The 21,570-nt window shown below is 59.5% G+C and overlaps 1 protein-coding gene across 2 annotated transcripts; it reads right to left on the reverse strand.

Annotated features, from left to right (window-relative positions):
- Nucleotides 1-888: 888 nt before the first annotated feature.
- Nucleotides 889-18,669, reverse strand: STX1A (syntaxin 1A). Of its 2 annotated transcripts, none has more exons than XR_008683734.2 (10): nucleotides 18,584-18,669; nucleotides 10,296-10,373; nucleotides 9,820-9,919; nucleotides 6,953-7,027; nucleotides 6,134-6,207; nucleotides 5,927-6,035; nucleotides 5,760-5,833; nucleotides 4,570-4,707; nucleotides 2,701-2,896; nucleotides 889-2,229 (listed from the first exon to the last, which is right to left on the reverse strand). XR_008683734.2 is itself a non-coding variant. In XM_055410057.2 (10 exons), the coding sequence occupies exons 1-10, from the start codon at nucleotides 18,611-18,613 to the stop codon at nucleotides 2,152-2,154; spliced, it is 867 nt and encodes a 288-aa protein (XP_055266032.1). In that variant the 5' UTR covers nucleotides 18,614-18,669; the 3' UTR covers nucleotides 889-2,151. The 2 variants fall into 2 exon arrangements, 1 of the variants encoding a protein (XP_055266032.1); XM_055410057.2 differs by having other exon boundaries at nucleotides 2,701-2,811.
- Nucleotides 18,670-21,570: the final 2,901 nt, after the last annotated feature.

Below are 21,570 nucleotides of genomic sequence, written 5' to 3' on the forward strand. Positions count from 1 at the left end.
CAGGTGTGAGTTAGGTTTAAAGAACTTAAATGTGTGAAAGCTTTCTTCTAACCTCAAGGAACAAGGTAGATTCTTTTAACTTAGGAGTGTCTATATGTTGATTTTGGTGAGACTGTATGTTGTTTGATGCTGGGAGGGATTGGGGGCAGGAGAAGGGGACGACAGAGAATGAGATGGCTGGATGGCATCACCGACTCGATGGACATGAGTTTGAGTGAACTCCGGAAGTTGGTGATGGACAGGGAGGCCTGGTGTGCTGTGATTCATGGGGTCGCAAGGTCGGACACGACTGAGCGACTGAACTGAACTGTGTTGTTTTACATCATCAGGCAAAGCTGGGAAGCCAGGGCACGGTGCCATGTGTCCATGGTGCCCTGGGCCTGAGGTCACTGCCCAGTCTCTGGTTTCCCTGTGGTCCAAAGGCATCATCCAGCCCAGTGGCCTGGGCTGACCTCTGACCCTGATCTGCTGCCTCAGGTGCTGACCGGCCAGCACTGGGCTCTCTTGTGGGTCTGTCTGCTCTCCAGTCACTGGTGGTCAGAAGGACAGGTTCTGCTGGCGGGTGGGGTGGGGAGTGTCCAGTGGGCTGATGAGATGCAGTGGTGGTTTGTGATTTCTGGGAAAGTGTGAAGAGGGGGTCAGTCTGGGCCCACAGTACAGAACAGGTATCAGGCTGGAGCTGAGGTTCAAGCTGCATTGGGGGGGCCGGCGAGAAGGCCTGGAAGTTGCTGGCGGAGGGAGGCGGCTGGGATCCTTGGCCTCTTGAGCCCCGTGGTGCCACTCAGGTTCACCCCCAAGATCTAAGGCCGTGACACCAAGAAATCGGGAGCAGAGGTGTGGTACAGATACAAATATTTATTCTACATAAAAATTTCACAAAATGGGCAGCTGGTTGTACCAAGACCTTTGGTGGTGGGGTGGGGTGGGGAGTCGCTGTTGAAGGCAACACGGACAGTGGTCAGTCACTGGGCAGGAGCGAAGCAGAGGGCGGGTGGGGGCGCAGGCCTGGCCCCATCCCTCGCTGCATGCACATGCATGCACACGCCTTGCCTGTCGACGAGGAAGAGGGCTTCTGGGCAGAGAGCGTGTTTCAGAATTGAGAAGTCCCGAGCTGGTGGGGAGGAGGGAGGTGCCCCCTCCCTGGCTGAATACTGCATCCGAGACATCAACACCCGTGTGGTGGGGATGGGGCGGGCAGCAAGGGTGGCACAAGACTGCAGGCCTGGAGTCGCGCGGACTTCTCAAGCACAGTAGAGCTGGGACCACTGTCCTATACACAGCTCAAGGACCCAAACCAGGGAGAGCTGATGGCCCGGGCATGGGCTTCGCCAGTGCAGAGGCCCGACTAGGGCCTGCCCTGCTGCCCTAGCTCCAAGGGCAGGAGACCAGGCCCCCGGTCAGCCTCTTCCAGAATGTTCCCTGGGGTCAGCTATAGCCCTAAGGGGTTGCTCTGGGGGCTGGAGGAACTAGGGAAGGAAGGAGGCTGAGGCAGCCAAAGACCTGTTGGGACTCTGCCCCCAGGTAGGGCAGGAAGCCGGGTCTTGACTCGGCCAGAAACCACCCAGCCACGGCCCCTGGCAGTGATCGGCTGTTAGAGGCTTAGAGCTGGGCTGTCTCTTAGGGCCACCCCTCCCCTAAACCAAAAAGCAGCACCATGTGGCCAGCTGGTCCCCAGCCCTCAGAGCGGGGTGCCCATTCAGGGGGACAGCTGGAGAGGACACAGGATGGGGCAGGTAGGCTGGTCAGGAAGAGGCAAGGTTGGGATCCAGAAAGAGCCTTGATCCAGGAGAGGGCAGACCCCAGGAAAGAATGGAACTACTGAAGGTTGGGGGACAGGAGCATGGCTAACTACCCTGGGGCAGCCCTCCTCGAAGCGGAGGGGCCTGGGCCCGAGTCTGTCCCGTGCTGGCCCGTCCCCACCCGGCCGGCTCTTTCCCAGCCTGGCTCCCCTCTGCCTCTTCAGTACAGACGCACACTGTCACAAAGATCATGCACACGACGGCTCAGGGCAGGCTGGGAGTAGGGGGCCCCGTGGCAGAGAAAGGAGCAGTCTGGGGTGGTGGGGAGAGGGCTCCGAGCCAGAGACAGGGCAGCAGCCAGGGGTCTCCTGGGGGCGGACCGTCCCGAGCGGAGTGGCAGGCAGGGTGGTTTCTATCCGAAGATGCCCCCGAAAGTGGAGGCAATCACAATACCCAGGACCACACAGCAGATGACAATCATGATCTTCTTCTGCAGGGGGAGGCACACAGAGGCCTCAGAGAGCACGGAAGCGGGTGCCGGGAGGGGGGCTGAGCCTCCTCCAGGCAGAGCTTTGAGGGGTTGGGGGGCCGCTGGGGAGCGGGCTGTGGTCAGGACTGAGGGCTGGAGAGTCTGGGGACTGGATATGAGAGAGAGTGATGGCCTGGAATATGTCTGGGTGGGGTTTTAATGGGGCGCTGAAGGTCTGGGACTAGGTATTCTTGCCTGGGAAATCCCATGGACAGAGGAGCCTGGTGAGCTGCAAGTCCACAGGGGTCAGAATTGGACATGACTTAGCAACTAGACAACAACAACGACGAAGGCCTGGAAGAGCCAGGTGGAGGCTCTGGTCGGAGCTGAGGGGCGAGGGAAGGCAAAACGGGGAGGGACTTGTGATGCTTGCGGGAGGGGGACTCTATGGCACGTGAGGATGTAGGCTCCAGCAGGGCTGGGACGACTCACCCGACGAGCCTTGCTCTGGTACTTGACGGCCTTCTTGGTGTCAGACACGGCCCTCTCCACATAGTCCACCGCATGTTCCACGTTGTACTCGATCCTGTCAATCATCTCCCCCTGCAGGGCCAGGGGCACCCCAGCTCCAGAGGGCCCCCCTCCGGGCGGCGAGGGGGCACAAGACAGGATTTTGGGAAAGCAGCACCTGGGGTTAGAGAAAAGGGAAAGGTGAGGAGAAGGGAGGGTCCAGGCACCCCGAGCAGCTCCCCCAAATGCAGCAATGCAGGGGCAGGAACTGGCCATGCAGCCTCAGCCAAGGGGGAGGGGACCATGCAGACGTCTCTCGCGTGGGGCTCTGACCCCAGGGCTGAACAGAGGACAGCGCCAGGCAGAGCAAGGCAGGGGCGCGAGCAGTGGCGGGCGGGAGTCTGGCCACGGTGAGCCCTCCCCAGTCCATCCTCCCCAGGCATGATGGTTCCGTCCAGTCCTGACAGCTTTTGATGCCCCCGCCCAGTCCCACAGCCCTCATGGGCCTGGCAGTAGCCTCAGAGACCACTCAACCATGGCAGCTGACTGCTCTCTCCAACTCCAGGGCCCCTACCGGTGGCCACAGCACCTCTCGCCCCAGTGGAAGCAATAGCTTCCTAAGGTCTCCCTGCTTCCCCACATAGACCACGTCCTTCCCACACTAAGATCCTCCAACTAGAAGGGACTCCAGGGCCCAGCATCGCCTGCCAAGGCCCTCCCCCCAACCCGTCTCCATCATCTCCAACTCTCCCTGGGCTCTAACCGCCCAGAACACCTTTCTGCTTTTCAGGCAAGTCAGGCTTTTAATGGTCCTGATCAGGACTGTGGTGTTTCTGGTCCCTCTACCTGGGCCAGCTCTTTGCTCTTCCCCTGGGGAGTCTTTGGAGTTCAAATGCCACCTCCTCAGAGAGGGCCTTCCCTGACCACCCCATCCAAAGTGGTCACTGCAGTGACTTGTCACTCCAAGCATGGCCCAGGGACTAGTAGCATTGGGATCACCCTTGAACGTTAAAGACATACAAATGTATGAATCCCTACCCCCGTCAATCCTAAAGGAAATCAACCCTGAATATTCACTGGAAGGACTGATGCTGAAGCTGAAGCTCCAGAACTCTGGCCACCTGATAAGAAGAGCTGACTCACTGGAGAAGACCCTGATGCTGGGAAAAATTGAAGGCAGGAGGAGAAGGGGGTGACAGGAGATGGTTGGATGGCATCACTGACTCAATGGACGTGAATTTGAGCAAACTCTGGGAGCTGGTGAAGGACAGGGGAACCTGGTGTGCTGCAGTCCACGGGGTCGCAAAGAGTTGGACACGACTGAGCGAGTGAACAACCCCCCACCTGCGAATCTCTGGGAACGGGGGCCAGCACAGGGAAATGTAGAACAAGGCCTCTGAGTGTGGCTCTTGATCACTTTCAAGGTTGAGAACCACTGCTCTGTCAGGTTGCCTCCCTCTAACACCTGGCACGGGTGGAGACCACGCTGTTCATCGTTCACTAATGCTGCCCTATTGCCCAACAGACATCCGTTCTGGGAAGCAGGCCCTCAGTGGTCTTGCTCGTTGCTATTCCTCTGGCTCCTAGAAAAATGCCCTTCCACATGCCCACGTGACAAACAGCTGGTGCATGAGACAGGACAAGGCCGAGTGAAGGCGGGCAGGGCCATGCAGGGCCAAGCTGAGCCATGCACAGAGGACCCTTCAGGTGGGCAGTTTCAACCGCACGCAGTGAGTTACCTGAAGACTGGGTCCCTCCCAGGCGGGGCAGCGTGGCGGGCAGAAAGGGGAGGGTTAGTGCAGCCCTGGGTGCTGCTGGAGGTGGGATGGCAGGGGGGGCCCAGGCACCCACCTGGCTCTCCACGAGCATGGCCATGTCCATGAACATGTCGTGCAGCTCCCGGATGCTGTTCTCCAGCTTGATGATCTCGCTGTGGCGTGTTTCAATCTCACTCAGGGCCTGCTTCGAGATGCTGGAGTCCATGATGATCTAGGGGGTGTGAGCCGTGGGCTGGGACCCGGGGACCCATCGAAGGGGGAGGGGGTGGGGGCCAGGACAGCAAGAGGCAAGAGGCCAAGGGCAGAGGCCGCTGGGATGGGCAGTGGCCTGAGCAGAGCATTCTGGAAGCAGGGCCTGCTTGAGGCTTTGTCCTTAGCCACAGCCCTCCCCCCACTTTCTGTTAGGCTCCCACCATTGTTGTTCAGTCACTAAGTAGTGTCTGAATCTTTTACGACCCCATGGACTGTAGCCCACCAGGTTCCTCTGTCCATGGCATTTCCCAGGCAAGAATACTGGAGTGGGTTGCCATTTCCTCCTCCAGGGGGATCTTCTCGACCCAGGGATCGAACCCAAGTCTCCTGCACTGGCAGGCGGATTCTTCACCACTGAGCCACCAGCGAAGCCCAGGCTCTTACTAGCTGTTACTGAATCTCTTTGAGACCTGATTTCCTACCTGTCACATGGGGCTAAAAACAGTTCCCACCGGCGTCTGCACACCGTTAACAGCTGAGTGGTACTTCTCACCACCGGTGCTGTAGGAGCCCAAAATGACCGCGCCAACGACCCAGGCCTTGAATGGTCTTCCTCCTGAAACCTCGCCTCCTGTTCTTCCTCCCACACTGAATGTGGCTGATCCCTCCTCCTAGAATCACATGTCCACACTGCCTCCCTTACCTGTGTGCCGCCTCCTTCAGGAAGCTCCCTCCTTCAGTACCACATGGAGCTTCACTTGAATGTAGAGGCCGAGGGCACCGTGTCCTCCCAGGGGGGAAGGGTCCTCAGGATGGTGGAAGGAGCCCCTAGCTGGTGGCAAGTGAGCATGGGGCGCAAGAAGCCGACCCGACTGGGAGGAACCAGGAGAGGGGTCTGACTTCCACTGTTGCCACTAACGTGGGACCTCTGCCTGTCCCGTGCCCTCTCCGGGACTCAGCCTTCTCTTCTCTAAAACCTGCCTCACCGGTGTTTGACGGTGTCCAAACACCGCCCAGACATAGCACTTTGCACACACACCCGGGACTCCGGTGGGAGGGGTCCACACTCACCCCAGAGGCAAAGATGGCGGGGTTCCCACTCTCCAGCATGTCCTCCAGCTCCTCGCTGGTCGTGGTCCGGCCGGCTGCGAGAAGGGGTCAAACTGAGTCAGGCCCTTCCCCAGAGTGGTCAGCGGCAGTCTGGCCCGGCCCGGCCCAGCCCCGCCCCTCCAGCGTACTGATCTCCAGCTGCCTCTGGATGCGGCCCTTGCAGCGCTCGCGGTAGTCGGACTGCGTGGCGTTGTACTCGGACATCACCTCCACGAACTTCCGGGACAGCGTGGAGTGCTGGGGGCCCAAGACGGGGGTACAGGTGTCAGGCCCAGCCCACCGGGGCCCCAGAGCCTCAGGCACCCGGCTACTCGCCCTGGAGACCCCGCCCACACCTGTGTCTTTCGGATCCTCAGGTCTGCGGAGGAGCGGTTCAGGCCTTCCTCCTGCTCGATGCTCTGCTCGATGCCTAGGGAACAGCCGGCTGCTGATAACCTGCCCCATTCGCCGCTGCCTCGCGGCCCACACACCCGGGATCAGGCTCGGAACCTCCCCTGGAGGGACTCGTGTTGTCTGTTGAGTGGGGTCACACAGGAAGCAGAGGAAGGGGCCGCGCCATGCACTGATGCAGGAGGGTTAGGCAAGATGTGTGGCTGTGTGCACGTACACTCACCTGTGAGGCCCCAGGCACACAGTAAGCTGTGTATCTGTAAGTGTGTGAGTGTGACCATCTACTATGTGCTAAGCCTGGTGGGGCAGGCCCACCCCGTCCTGATTACGAAAGTTACGTATGGAACAAGGGGCGGGGCATGCCATGGGGGCGGGGCAGGTGGCCCCAACCACAGGGCACAGACGTGACCCTGGCATTCCGGGGGCATGTATGCCTGTGCTCCCAAGAGTGCATGGGGGCTCCTGCGTGGGACCTGGTAGTACCAGCCACTCCTCTAACCCTCTTTAGCCTAAGTGGGGGACAGTGTCCAGAGCGGAACACTCCCTAGAAGAAGCCGCAACATCCTGAGGCCCAGCCCAGTGCCTGGCACAAACAGGCCTCACCAGGTAGCTGCTGAGTGAATGGCACGTGGTGGTACCTTCACAAGGACAGCAAGGAAGACCCAGTGTACCCCTCTGAGTCAGTGAAGCCCCCTGGGCAGTGTGGGGGAAGCAGGCCCGGCGTGCCCCCCACACCCCAGACAAGGCCTGGAGCCCAGACTCACTCTTTAACTTGGAGCGGACTTTGTTTGCTGTCTTCTTTATGTCGGACATGAGTTCCTCCAGCTCCTCCTTTGTCTCTAGGGAGGTAGAAAGGGTGTGGATAGACACCCTGGGCTCCCCCGTGGAGGCCTGAGGAGGGGCGCTGGGCAGACCCTGGGTTCTCCCTTGTCCTTGGCTAAGGCCCTGCCTGCCCCTCCAGTCCCGGGCTGGCCCACACCAGCTGCAGCCTCACCCCTTTTCGTGTTGTCTTCCAAGGAGCCTCCCTTCCTCCTTCGCTGGCTCCCCCCCCCACCCCCTGTAGATAACAGATGGGTCTAAATTTAAGGCAGAAATAATTGTGGAGCAGCTGGCGATGCTGGAGTTGGCACTGGGGAACATTTAGTTGATACTTGCCGGAGTCGGGAGTGGGGGGAGAGGGCTCACCGAGCGCTACCTGGTGGCTCAGGGCGCTAAGCACCCAGCTGAAGGGCTGATGGGGCCAAGGGCCGAGGAGGCAGAAACCAGCCCCATCGAGCACCCTGCGCAGGGCAGACCCCATTCCACTCACAAAGCCCTGCTCCCCAGGTCTGAACTCAGCGAAGGCCAACTGCTGAGGGCCCGGTAGGTGGATGGCACCTGGCCTGGGTGGGAGCTTAAAGAAGAGCTGAAGCGAGGGGGCTCTCCTGGGGTACGGTCGGCTCTGGAGGTGGCATGTGGCTGGGCCTAAGAGAGGGCGGAGCTGGGGGAGGGCAGTGACATAGTTTCTGGCCCTTGTTCCAACTGGAACCATCTCCCTAAAGCTGGCAGAGGCCATGGGAGTGCCCATGTTCCCTGGGAGGGGTTCACTGGCAAAGTGGGGCAAGAAGGCTGCTTCCCTCTGGGGCGCTGGGTGGAGCTCAGCCTCAGGGCACACCCCCCTCCAGGACTCCACCCCCTGGAGAAACCGGGGCTGAATGCCTGGATTCAACCTTTCATATCCACCCTGTGCTTGCTGTTGGGGCTGGGGCTTCTCCCCTGGGGAGACTCAGGAGGGACACTGACAGTGGCCAATTAAGCGTGGGCAGGGCACTTCCCAAGTGGCATGTGAGTGAGGGGGAGTGGGGGGCTTCCAGGAGCGGGGGTGCGTGCGCCTTATTCGTAGAACAAAGGAAAACTCGGTTACCAGCTGCTCTGACGTCTCAGCCTCTTTTGCTCAGACCCAAAATAGCCCAGCCCGGATGGAAGTCCCTAGAGAAGGCAGAGCAAGCCTTGGCCCGGGAAAGCCCCCAACTTCCTGCCCACTTTCCTTGTGATGCCTCGCCGACCTTGCTCTGCCTCTGCCCCAGAACCCTTCATGGGGGGCCCTCCTCCCCTAGAACCCTTCATGGGGAGCTCATCCCTGCTCGGGAAGTGCCAAGTCCTGACTGCTCAGCTCACAGGTGGCAAATTCTGAACTGGTCACTGCTGATGTCTGATGAAGGCAACACAACACAGCTAAGGTTGGGGAGCAGGGCAACTCTGTCTCCCCACCCTACCCCCCCACCTGCTCCATCTTCCAGCAGGTGAGAGGCCAAATCCAGCTCTTTACAATCTCACCCCACCGTCAGCCCCACTCCTGAGCCTCACCAGGAAAGACCCACCAGGAACATGCGCTGACCCAGATACATGTGGGCATGCTGACAAACCGCGTCACCTGACGCTGTCCCTGACACACCTCTAGGTGGGGCGGGAGGGGAGCCAGACGACCTGAGGACCGCACGGGAGGTATGCCCTGCTCTGGGGGGTCCCCGTCTCCTCTCCAACCCTTCCTGGTTCAGTCTCCCTGGCTCCCAGCTGACTTGTTCTGCCTTCCAAGGGCCTGGTGCTGGGCTTGGTTGGTATGGCACTGGGATCAGGCCCAAACACACTTTGGGGCCGTGGAGAGATTTATTCTGGGTGCTTGAGGAGGCCTGTGGGCCTGGAGTTGAGAGGCCACGGACAGAGAGGCAGTGCTGGAACTGAGAATGGAATCAAGCCTTGGGTGCCTGGGTCGGGGGCTATGGGCCCTAGGCCCCTCCTCCTGAACACCTGGGCAGCAGCTGGACCCTGCCCCATGCTCTGTCCTGGGGACCCAAGGGCTGGGGCCTTCCAAAGGAGCTGGAGAAGGGAGAGGGGAGGTGAGCAAAATGCGAGAACAGGCAAGCGGCACACACGCCCAATCTGATGAGTCCAGGTGGCTGGCCTGAGCCCTGGCCCATCACTGCCTTCCTGGGCTGAAGGTGAACCCCCCCAGGGGAGGGGATCCCAGGCCGGCATGCTGTCAGCCTGACCCATTATTTGTGGAGTAGTAATCAATGCCTCCACAGGTCAGGGGACCGCCTGGGGACAGAGTGAAACAGACACACACATGTTCCCTGTGCAGAGGGAGAGAGAAGTGACTTCCTGGAGCCCTGAGAATGCCCGGCTCCGAGGTACCAATGGCTGAGTGCCAGGGCCGTCAGCTTTTTCCGGAAACTCTGCCTGCTTGGCCAGCTTGCCCTCCCACAGCGCTGATGCCTCAGAGCAGCCATCTGCTCCCCCGGGGAGGTGATGGAAAGGGAGGAGCTGGGCTGGGACACCTCCTATTGATCACAAACAGCTCCTCCCTCCATCCCTCCCTCCCAGAATCCAGGGCTGTCTTAGAAAGCAGCCGAGTTACCTGGGGAGGGCAGGGCCAGCCACCTAGCTCCGTCCCTCCCACCAGGCATCCCACAGTGATTAAGGGCACTGAACTGCCCCCCAACCCAGGCCTGGGAGAGCCTGTGTTTCCTGATCCTCCCCAACCTGGCCAGGCCCCTCAGCCGGCCAGCAAGGCAGGGTGTTCCTTCCCTGGCTGCAGCGCCTTCCTGGAGGCCTGGGGCCCCCCGCCAACCCCGTACACCCACACACTCACTCTCGTCAGGGTTGGGGGAGGCCAGGATGGCGCTGTGTTTGCGCTTCACCTCCTCCACGTTCTCCGAGATCTTGTCAATGAAGCCTCGGATCTCCTCCACCTGTGGGCAAAGGCCAGGTGCTCTGGGGGCGGAAATCCAGGGAGGGGCCTTCTGGGGCCCAGAGTAGAGCTGAAGGAGGTCAGGGCCAGGCTGGGCAAGGTTCAGGTGTGTGTGTGTGGTGAGGGGGGTGGGTAGTGCTGATCCAAGGATTCTTCTAGACTGGGGTGGGGGTGGGGTGGGAAGGAGTGGGCTATCCCCAGTTTTGCTCGCTGCTGAGCCTCAGTTTATTTACCCTCAAAATGGGCTCACTACTTGGTGCCCGTGGGCTGCTGAGCCCAGGCGCGGCTATTTAAGAGCCCTGGGCCCAGCTGAGAGGTGAGACGTGGCCGCCCCCGGTCTGCCGGTGTTTGGGGAGAGGCGGGGGTACTGCTCCCACCTGCTCGAAGAACTCATCCATGAAGCGGTCTCGGTCCACGGCGACAGTGACGTCGTCATCATCGTCGCTGTCCTTGGCCTGCACGGGGGTGGACACACACGAGCACCCCTGTGGCAGGACCACTGGGTCCCGTGGGCCCCGGGGCCCCAAGCTGCCCAGGATCCCCCTACAGCAGGCTCTTTGGTTGGAGCTCCGAGGCCCGGCCAGCCTTGTCGGTCCCCTTGGCAGGGACAAGGCCTGGCTGTGCCCTCAACTCCAAGCCCCAGTGAGACCTGCAGCATCCCCGGGGTTGTTCAGTCGTGTCCGACTCTTTGTGACCCCATGGACTGCAGCCCACCGGGCTTCTCTGTCCATGGAATTCTCCAGGCAAGAATACTGGAGTGGGTTGCTATTCCCTTCTGCAAAGGATCTTTCTGACCCAGGGATCGAACCTGAGTCTCCCACGTTGCAAGCAGATTCTTTTACCTACCGAGCCACCAGAGAAGTCCCTAGGCCTAGGCACCACCACCACCTCCCTGCTAAAAAGTAGGATGGCTCAGATACAGGTCATGCCCACAGCACCCAAGCTGGTCTGACAGCTACTGCCCTTGGAGAGCTCTGGGAACATCCAGGCCTGCTCCCTCAGACTGCCTGCAGACCTCTCTTGTTAGTCTTTTTTTTTTTCTTTAATATTTATTTATCTATCTGTTTGTGCCGGGTCTCAGTTGTGGCACATGGGACCTTCGATCTTCACTGCAATATGAGGGATTTTTAGTTGCGGCATATAGGATCTAGAACCCTGAGCTCCTGCATTGGGAGCACAGAGTCTTAGCCACTAGACTATCAGGGAAGTCCCTCTCCCTGTTGTCTTGGCATTGACCTTGATCCTCTTTCCTTCCAAGCGCAGAGTTGGGTCTGGCAGGCACCAGAGGCCAGTCATGTTGTCACTTGGCTCGGGGCCTTCCTTGGGTCTCAGCCGCATGTGTCAGCTCTGCCCCTCAGCCCCAGGAGCTGCCACATAAAAGCCAGCCCATCACAGGGTTGGAGGTGATTACATCTCTGATTCCCAGCATGCCGGCCATGCTCATTTCTGTCCGTCTCACACCTGGAGTCAGCCAGGGTTGGTCCGCTCTGCGGGCAAAGCCAAGGTCCCTCACAGCCAAGGCCAGGATACTCAGGGTAGGATGGGCACCCGGGGTTCTCGGGCTGGGTCCTGCCCCCTCAGCCTCTGTGCCCCACGGGGAGGAGGCACTGGCCCTCGCCTTGATGCTCTCTTGTGAGATGTGGGCGGGCAGATGGGGAGGGGATGGGGTGCTGGGTCCCCACCGACTCCGAAGGGGCTGGGTTCTGTGCCCAGACAGACACCGACGGGCTGAGCGACTGCCTTCGGGTCTGTCTGCTCCTCTATGAAATGGGGACAGCGATGCTCTGCTGGAGGAGGGCGGGCCCAGGATTGATGGGGAACCGCAGCCCGTTCTGCAAAGGACTGGGGCTCTCGGGGTCCCACCGCCCCACCCAAGTGGGGCCAACCAGGAGAAGGGGCTGGTCGGGAGCTTTATGGAGGCGGCCCCTCTCATCATCACACCTCCTCCCCCAGCAGCTAAAATAAGTCCTCGCTCCCACAAGTGCCTGTGGCTGCCACCAGGTGGTCCCCATCCCCCACCAGGCCCACCCTTAGCCGCAGAGAATCTAGAAGCCGAGCTGGAGGAGGAGCACTCCATAGGGAAACTGAGGCAGGGTGCGGTAGGGGCACGCAGGGCCCCCTCCACGGCAGCTGGCTAGCTTGAGAGGTGTCCCCGGGAATTCCTGCCATTCCGGACCCTGGCCTCTCTGTTGTTCTGGTGCCCAGAGGATGGGGTGAACGGAAAGAGATGGAAGGAGAATTTTCCAGCTCCGTTCCTTCCGGGAGTAATGACCAGCTGGAGCCCAAGACAAGGGCTCCTGAGTCACCAGAGATGAGAGTCACTGCCAGGGACCCCAGGGCTGGAGCCCCGCTCTGGGCCTCAGCTTGCCCACCTGCAAAATGGACTTGTTTTCTCCAGGCAGCCAGCCAGCTCTGACCTGCTCCCTGCACGGCGTCCGTGCACAGAAGCTGGACTCGGGTAGTTTCTCCAACAGAAGGGTGGCAGGGAGATGCCACATCCCCCTCCATGCTCTCCATAATTAGGGGGCACTAGCGGTGAAGAACCTGCTTGCCAATGCAGGAGACATGTGAGACTGAAGGTTCGATCCCTGGGTCGGGAAGATCCCCTGGAGGAGGAAATGGCAACCCATGCCAGTATTCTTGCCTGGGAAATCCCATAGACAGAGGAACCTTCAGGCTACAGTCCATGGGGTCGCAAAGAGTCAGACACGACTGAGCATGCACACACACACATATATACATTAGGGCCTGACCTCACAGCCTGGGTCAAACCAACCGTGGCTCTGAGCGACACGGGGAGTGGAAGCTCCCAGGGCATCCCTTCCAAGTGCTACAACTTCCTCCTCAGGCTCTTTTCACTCCCACCCCTCCATCCACTCCCACTTCATCTCATTGCTCCAGTCTGAAATCTGATTCTAGCACACCCCACCTATAACCCTCTCCCGCCCCTAGAATCTGCCCACTGTCCTCCCTGCGGTCCCCAGGTGGCTCCCCACCTCACCCCACCCCACCCCCGCCGCCTGCAGTGCTGATTCTGTGAAACCGACATTCCCTTCTTCATCAGAAGCCACCTCTTTCGGAAGCCTTCCTCATCTCCCCAGGGATGGGATCTCGCTCCTCTCATTCCCCACACCCTATCCACACCCCTACTGGAGCCACTGCGACACACTCTCAAGCCCTGGGAGGCCTGAAAAGTCACCTTGGCCACAGCTTCTAGTCTCAGCTGTCACACCTCCAGTGGTGGAGAGCTCACTAGCTCCCCCAGGCTCTTCTGTTTATCTGGGGCAGCCCCAACTGTTAGAAAGCCCTTCCCTTTCCTACAAGTTGGCCCCAGGCCATAAAGAACCTGTTGGTGCCCTCTCCCTGGGCTGGCCCTACTAGAAATCTGAGGGCCAGAGATCTGAGGGTAGCATCTGCATCCTCCCGGGTTTTTTCTTCTCAAGTTGACTGAGTTCCCTCCACTTCAGATCCTTCCCAGAGGCCTTAAGTTGACACCCCTGCCCCAGATTTGTTCCACTTCGTCCCTGTGTTCTCCAGCAGTACAAGATAGAAACTGAATCTGCTGCTGACTGTGGGCTGAGCAGGGCAAAAGATCTGACCCACCACCTCCCTCTTTCTACAAAGTCGACCTCTGTTAATGCAGCCAGAGATCACAGAAGTCATCACACAGTTCTTCCTGCCAAGGGAGAAGCCCTTCCCCTCCCGGTTTACTTGGCTGGCTTTTGGGCTCAAATGAAGGATCTTCATTTGTTCTGATCCTTGTCCCAGTCTGTGAGAACCTGATGGTTTATGCCTTTGTTGCCCCCTCCTGCTTTATCCCCATCTATGCCAAGGCCCTGATTGATTAGGGCCCCAGCTCCCTTGGGAATCGGCCAGCCCTCTCAAAGTGGCCGTCACAGCTCCGGAAAGACGGCTGGACTAGAGTGGGGGACCGGAGAGGCTGTGGTGCGGAGGCGGCAGCTGGAGTCGTGAGGCAGTTACAAGCTCCGAGGTACAACCGTCTTCCAGACAAACCCCCCAGACATCACACAGGCACCGTGCCAACCACCTGGCCAGAACCAAGTTCCACTTCTTCCTCCTGAGCCCCCGTTCTTAAAGAGTCTCCCATGTCAGAAACTGGGGGGCATCCACACTCTTCCTCTTCCTCTCATATCCAACCAACATCCAATTGGTCCTGGTGTTTGTTTTCTGATTCTGGTGTTTTTAATTCATGACTTCCTAGGTGGCTCAGTGATAAACAATCTGCCTGCCCATGCAGGAGATGTGGTTTTGATCCCTGGGTCAGGAAGATCCCCTGGAGGAGGAAACAGCAACCCACTCCAGCATTCTTGCCAGGAAGATCCCATGGACAGAGAAGCCTGGTGGGCTACAGTCCATGCGGTCACAAAGAGTCGGACATGACTGAGCATGCACGCACATTTTTAATTATCTTTCAGGGGTTCTCAGCCTTGGTCCAGCAACAGAGTCCCTTGGGGGTAGGGTATGTTTTTTTTTTTTTAAAAAAAAAAAAAAAAACCAGCTACCAGACCAAATGAGAATCTGTGGGGGTGGCGCTGGTGAGGTTGTTTTTTTTTAAAGCCACCAGGATTGGGAACCACTGGCCTGGTCTCTGGCCAGTTGGCTATCTTGGCTCTGGTCTCATCACCTCCAGCCTGAGCAATCAGGAAAGGAAGTCAGGGGGGGAGTGAGCACTGCCCCCACCACAGGGACCTGTTGAGACAGGGGAGGGGATCCCACTAGAAGCCCCCGCATTGCACAGCCCTGGTGGTCTCTCTGGGCAGAGGCTCCAGGATTCCACGATTCCTTCCTGGAAATAAGAGTGTGATTCCTCCAAGAGGTGCGGAGGCCAAGCAGCCTCCAGGCCCGTCCCGGGAGATGGCGGCCAGCCAGCCGGCAGGGTTGATTCATTGCTGCTGGAGCAGGAGTTGCTGTTGTCTGTCTCAAGGGCTATTTTTTTTCCCCCTTCTTTTTAATGACTAATCAAAGCCTATCTCACTAAAGCAGAGGCCCAGAGCTGAGTCAGGGGTGTGCGCGAGACTGAGCGAGGTCCCCAGAAAGAAAGGGCTCTCTCTCTGATCCCTTCCTCTTTCCCCATCCTGCAAACCGCCCCTCTACCCCCCCACCAGATCGCCTCTGCCAGTCTACCCCTTAGCAGGCCCCAGCACAACTCAGGGAAGCAGCTTCAGGGTGTGGGCAGGGGCTGGGCTCTGCCTCCCTCCAGGTGCTGTGTGACCTGAGATGAACTCCTGGCCCTTTCTGGACCTCAGTTTTCCACTTTGTAGAATAGGAAGTTGCACTAGATAGTCCCTGGACGCCATCTGCACCTCAGATGAACATGTGCCCAAATTCATTATTATTATTAATTTTTTTTAAAGAAATCCCAAGGCGGTGATGGGGAGGAAGGAGGGCCCCTAGCCTGGGTCTATTCTTACACTCCCTTTCTTCTGCTCTGCAGGGCCAAGCGGGCCGGCTCCATTATGCAGACAAATGAACACAGAGAGGTTAAGGCACCCACCTGCCTGTTCTCGCTCCAAGATCCTCAGTCCCTTCAGTCGGCAGACGGGGCACTGGGCTTCACCACTCAGGCCTGCCCGCTGCCCCGGTAAGCGAGCGGGGACCCTGGGTGTCAGGCCCAGGCATCGCCAGCCCCTCTGCCTTTTCTCACACGGGTCCCTTCTTTTGGCCCACCTCCCTCCCTCCTCCCAGTCAAATCCAGCTCCTCCCCTGGGTGATCCCAGTCCTCTTCTTCCAGGAAGGTTCCTGCTCCAACTGCCCCACGCTCCCTCCTCTCTCTGGCTTCTGGCTCCTGCCACAGGCCCCCCAGTGTGTCACATGGCCCAGGAGGTACATAAACGCTGTTCTGGGCCCAGGGAAGGGTGTCAGCTCTGAGCAGTCCTCAGAAAGAAAACCAGGGAGGCCTCTGAACTGGGGGATGGAGGTGGCTGCTGGCCAGGCTGGGGCTGCCTGGGGACACCTGTCCCCAAAGTCACCCTGGTTTTATAGACTCTGGTCGCACACGTCCACACCCTTCCTCGGGCTCCAGGTTGCCCTTTTGATCTCCGAGGGCTGTCCAACGCTTTCAGGCCCCCACACTGGCCCCGGATGACCCCTTCCATCTCTCCCTGCAGGAGAGGATGGGCCCCCGTGAGAGATGAGGAGGGCTGGAGAAGGCTGGAGGGCTGGGCCCGGCCTGCAGCGCGGAGGAAACATGCCAGCTCCTTCCCCAAGTGTGACTTTTATAAATAAGCTCCCTTCGCTGGCTTTCCTTCTTCCAAATGTGGTGGCGTTGGGTGAGGAAGGAGGAGGAGGGGGGAGGGAGGGGGAGGGAGGGTGGGGATGCTGCAAGCAGCTGTCCCAAGCACCACCCTCTGTCCAGCCCAGCCAGCACTGGCCTCTCGGTTCCTTGGGGATTCTGGTTCCTGGGGTTCAAGGTCTCCCCCAGATATGGAATCGGAGTCAGGAGACCTGTGACCGCTTGCCTCGAGAAGCTGGGTTCTCAGTTTCCCTATCCCTACTTCCTAGATGGGAATCTGTGCAGCCCACAGGAAGACTTGTGGGGATGGCGGCCCCCCTAGACTAACGGTTGCACCCCACTCAGTGTGGGCTCCTGCCAGCTGATCCTCAAGGGTGCGAGCAGCCCCTAAGGGACAGGGCCACCCAGCCACGAGTACGGCAGCCTGCGTGGGCAGTGAATGCCTGCAGTGGGGGAACGCCTGGAGAGGAAGCCTCAGACTACTTTAGAGAAGCCAGGCCTCATCACCTAAGGACCAGTCTGGCTAGTGTGTATGTGTATATGTGCTGGGGTGGGGGAGGGACTCACAGACACAAACCAGAGCAAAGACCCGGCTTCAGGCTCCTACAGTCCAATGTCTCTTAGGCCTTAGGTCTCAGCCGTGTCTAAGTCTGTTTTCAGGCCTAGGCAAAGCCCCTTTCCCTCATCCCACTTGATCTGCCAGGCTAGCCGCATCTCTCTCTCTCATGCCTCTGTTTTCGCTTCAGTGAAGGGGATGAAGGTGATGAGTCAGAAGACGTCAGATGTCAAGGGCTGTGTTCCCCCTGAGCACTGGTTCCCACAGACACTCTGGTCTGACCCACCAGGCACCCAAACACCAGCAAATGCACTACACGCACTTCATCCCCAAGATAACAACGCTCCTTCTAATTCAACCGAGCACAGGAAACTTGAGGGCAACCGCAAGGCTGGCGGGGGAAGTGTTTATAGACACCATATTCGACATGAGGGACCATCTTCTTCCTTTGAACCCTCCAGGGATTTACCCTGGTGGGGGTGCTGGGGGTGGTTCTGGGCACTCAGCAGGAATAACAGAGGTCTAAGGGGAGAGTGGGGGCTGGCAGCCAGAGCAAGGGGGCGATGGAGGCAGGAGAGCACAGGTGCCAGCCCCAGGCTGCCCAGGAGACAAGACTGGTACGATGGGGGAGAGCCAGGCACAAGTGCAGGGAAGCTGTATGCAGGGAGGACCAGCCATGGATCACAAGCCCAGAGGATACTTGGAACTTTCCATATAAGCTCTCTGGCTCTAAGCTGGGTAGCAGGGGAAGGGTTCTGGGGAGGCTCTGCCCCCACCCCCGCAAGAGATCAGCAGGGTGGTCAGCCAGGGCCTAGAGGAGCCTCAACCTGGTCTAGAGCCCTGATGTCCGGGTTCCCCACAGGCCGGCTTCACTTCCTTCTCTGCACGGTCCCGGCCCCGTTGCCCCTCCCAAGATTGCCATCTTTAAGGGCAGAGGTGCGAACACCCTGGTTAAGAGCAGAGGCCAGGGGAGAGGGGCTTTGATGATAAGGAGCAGGCGGCAGGGGTCTCTGTCTGGGCTGCCAGAGGGCGGGCTCTAACTCGAAACCTTTGCGCATCCTTCTGCTCCCCCCCACCGGAACCACGCCCCAGAAGCCACACCCCAGTGGCCTCCGAAACACAGGTGGAAAAAAATAGGTTCAAGCCGGAATCCGATCTGGAAACCCAGGAAGGGTCTGGAAACGCCGGCTCCGGCTGCCCGGAAGCCAAGAAGAGGGAACGAGAGCGGGCCTGACCCCTCCCGGATCGGGGCGCGCAGCAGCTGCCGATCACCACCGGCTGGGGAGCCACAGGTGATGGGAGCTACAGGTGACGGACGGTGACGGGGGCGGCGGCCGTCCCGCGAGACAGGCGGCGGCCCCACCCGACCGGCCGGGTTCCGCGGCGCGCCCCGCAGCCGGGCTCCGGACAGGGCACCGGCCCGGCCCCTTCCCTTCCCACAGGTCCCGCCGTCGGTCTAAACCAGAGCGCGGGCAGGAGGGTCAGCGAGGCACAGCGCGGAGACAGGGGTCGGGACCTGCTCCGCCGGGCGACGGGGAGGCCAGGCTTCGGTCCCGCCACCGGTATTCCAGGATATCCCTCCGAAAACAAGGGGGCGCCGAAAAGTTTACCGAGGACCCCAGGTTCCAGCCGCCAGCCCGCGGGCCACCGGAGCCGAGCTCCCGCGGGCTCGTGACCCCGGTGGGTCCGAGGGGCGGGACTCGGAGTGCGGTCGGGGTCCCCGGCTCGGCACCGCTCGCTCCCGCGCCGGCCGGGGACGCAGGGGCGACCGCCCCCGGGGCCGCCAGAGCCGCCCGGGAAGCGCAGCGGGCGCTGGGCGCCGGCGGCCAGCGGCGCCGCGCAGGGGCCGGACTCACCGTGCGGAGCTCCTGGGTTCGGTCCTTCATGCTCCCGGGAGTGGCGGCGGCGCCGGCTGCAGCCCGGTGAGCCCCGCATGCGCGGCGGCCGCCCCGCGGCTGCGCAGCGCCAGCCCGGCCCCGCCCCGGCCCCCGGGACCCCGGCCCAGCCCCCAGCCCGGCCCCGCCCCGCGCCGGCCCCGCCCCGGCGGGTCCCCCCGGGAGCCCAGCTCTGGGGCTCTTGACGCCCGGGCTCCCACCACACCCCGCTTAAGGCGCTCCGACAGGGCTCAAGGGTCACGGCCCCGGGGACTTCGTCCCCTTGCGTTCCCGACGTCCGTTCGATCCCTCCCGGAGGTCGCTCCCCAGAGCCCCTGCTCCGTCCCATCCCAATCCTCCCTCCACTCAACCGCTCAATGTCCCTCCTTCTGGACGCAGACAGTGTTTCTGGATCTTCACCTCCAGAGCGCCTCACATCTCTGCTAGAGGCCAGACACCACCTCCCTCCGTAATTTTATTGCCTTGGGGTCTGCAGCATCACCCCCCTCCCCAAACCTCCAGAGTTCCAGCCTTTGTGCCTCCCACCCCTCCGGCCTTACTCCCCGTCCCCCGTATCTCATCCAGACTCAGGCTCAGGCCCCCTCTTTCCCCAGGATTTCTCGGTTCACAGTCTGATGCTGAGCGACCACCGCGTTTAGTTTCTACTTTGAGCAAGATTGCAGGAACCCCTCCCTTTGGGGGGAAGGTGATCTAGGTTATTGACCCATCTCCTTCTCCTTCCCCTCTATTCCCAACCCTGCATCCCAGCCCCTAGCCTGAGATCTTGTTTCCTGTCTAGAAGCTGAGGGTAGCTAAGCAGGGGCCCAGCTCTACTGGGCTAATGGGAAGATCTTCACAGCGCTGGAGAGGGATGGTGGCTGGGGGTTAGTCAGTAGCAGATGCTCCTTTCCGGGTTCCTGCCAGCCTCTTGTTGAGCAGCAGCCACTCTCACACCCCCAGCTGCCCCCTCTGTGCCCTGGCCCAGACGCTCTTGACCTGGAGCCAAGCATTCCCCCTTCCCCTCCCCAGGGGCTGCCAAAGGTGTTGCTCTGGAGTTGATCCAGCCCCCTGCTGCGCAGTGTGTCAGAGCCTGGCACTTCTCCCAGACTGTGGGCTCAGGTTAGCTGGTTGGCAGACGGACTGGAGGCACTGTTCCAGCCATCCCTCCTTCCCTGGAAAGTCCGGCCCAAGGCTAGCTCAGATGTAGCCTGGCCTGAGAGACAGTCCCACCCCTTCCACTTGTCCAGACCTCAGTCTTGAGTGACCCACAGACCAAGTGCTGGTGCTGCCCTGTTTGACAGATGCGAGACCAGGACTCATCTACCAGGGGGCTTGCCCAGGGTTACAGGGGACAGGTGGCAGGGAGAGTGCTGATTCCTGGTCCAGAGTGCTTTCCTGTGTGCAGGGTGACTCAGTGGGGTGAGTCATGGGTGCAGCCCCGGAGCCCGTTGTCTGGCCCTGTGAGGGAGAGGACAGGAAGGGGAGACACAGCTCCTGCCCTCAGAGAGTCCTGGTATCATGCCAAGCATCCCTTATCGAGATGCATATTAAATGGTAGCGTGAAAAATTAATGAAGAATGAATGCGTGCCCTTCACCTTAAACTGCCTTTCTGAGCTCATTCGTTCATTCGTCAAACATTAGCTGGGAATGCATGTTCTGGGGCCACTGTTCTGCACTTAAGGTGCTCCTGTGTGGTGGGAGGGACATGATTTCAATGTGTGAGGGATTCAGGGTGGCTTCCCAGAGACACTGATGTTCGAGCTGGATGTTGAAGGAGTGGCATGCAGCAGGCAGTGGTGCAGGCTTTCTGGACAGAAGGAGTGTGCCCAGACACTGAGGGTGGGAGTGGGGAGCAACCAGAGAACCTCAGGAACCTGCTGTGATGCTCAGACACAGGGGCAAGCATGGCTGGGAGATAAGGCCGGTGAGAGAGGCCTTGAATGTTAAACTTCACCATGCAGACAAGGTCGGAAGGCAATCAAAGGTCCCTCTTTCACTCCCGTAATCAAAAAGTATTCATTGAGCGTATACTGCGCTGTGCTAAGTTGCTTCAGTCGTGTCCAACTCTTTCCAGCCCCATGGACTGAAGCCCACTGGGCTCCTCTGTCTGTGGGATTCTCCAGGCAAGAATACTGCCATGCCCTCCTCCAAGGGATCTTCTCTACCCAAGGATTGAACCTGTGTCTCCTGCATTGACAGGTAGATTCTTTACCACTAGCGCCACCTGGGAAGCCCTGAGCCACTGACACTTTCACTGAGCATCTACTGTGTGCTGGTTATTCTAGATGTTGGATACGCGACAGACAAAAGTCCTTGTGCTCATGGGGTTCTGGGAGAAGAAAGAGATGATAAACAAATAACATACATAATGGTGATAATGTGATAAGGAGAAGATAAAGCAGGACAGAAGGTTTGGAGAGCTGGCTTTGAGGGAGTGAGCCACGTGGGTCTCTGGGGGAAGAGCATTCTGTCAGAGGAATCATCAGGTGAAATGACCAGCAGCAGGGAGTATGCCTGGCATATGAGAGAGACAGCAAGGAGATGAGGATGCCTGGAGCATGGTAGGTGAGGAGGAACTTCAAGGAGGTGGAGTCAGAGTAGATGGAGGGGCCTTAGAAAGGACTGTGTCCCTTGACTTTGCCCCTGAGAGGGATGGGAGCCCCCAGAGGGTTTTGGGCAGAGGACCTGATCCATCTTGGACTTCAGCAGGATTGCTCCGATTGCTGGGTGGAGAATGGACGGAAGAGGATGTAGGAGAAAGCAGGGATGTATTTAGGAAGTGATTGCTATTGTGTGTGTGGCTGGGACAAAGGTGATGGCAGTGGTGGTGATGAGAAGTGGTCACATCCTGGAGACATTTTCTTTTTATTTATTTAACTTTACTTGTTGGCTGCATTTTGTGGCTTGTGGGACTTCAGATCCCTGACCAGGAATTGAAACCAGGCTATGGTAGTGAAAGGGTTGAGTC

The sequence above is a fragment of the Moschus berezovskii genome, chromosome 27 (assembly GCF_049115385.1).
Source record: "Moschus berezovskii isolate FMDL1 chromosome 27, NW_MosBer_1.0, whole genome shotgun sequence".
Lineage (NCBI taxonomy): Eukaryota > Metazoa > Chordata > Mammalia > Artiodactyla > Moschidae > Moschus > Moschus berezovskii.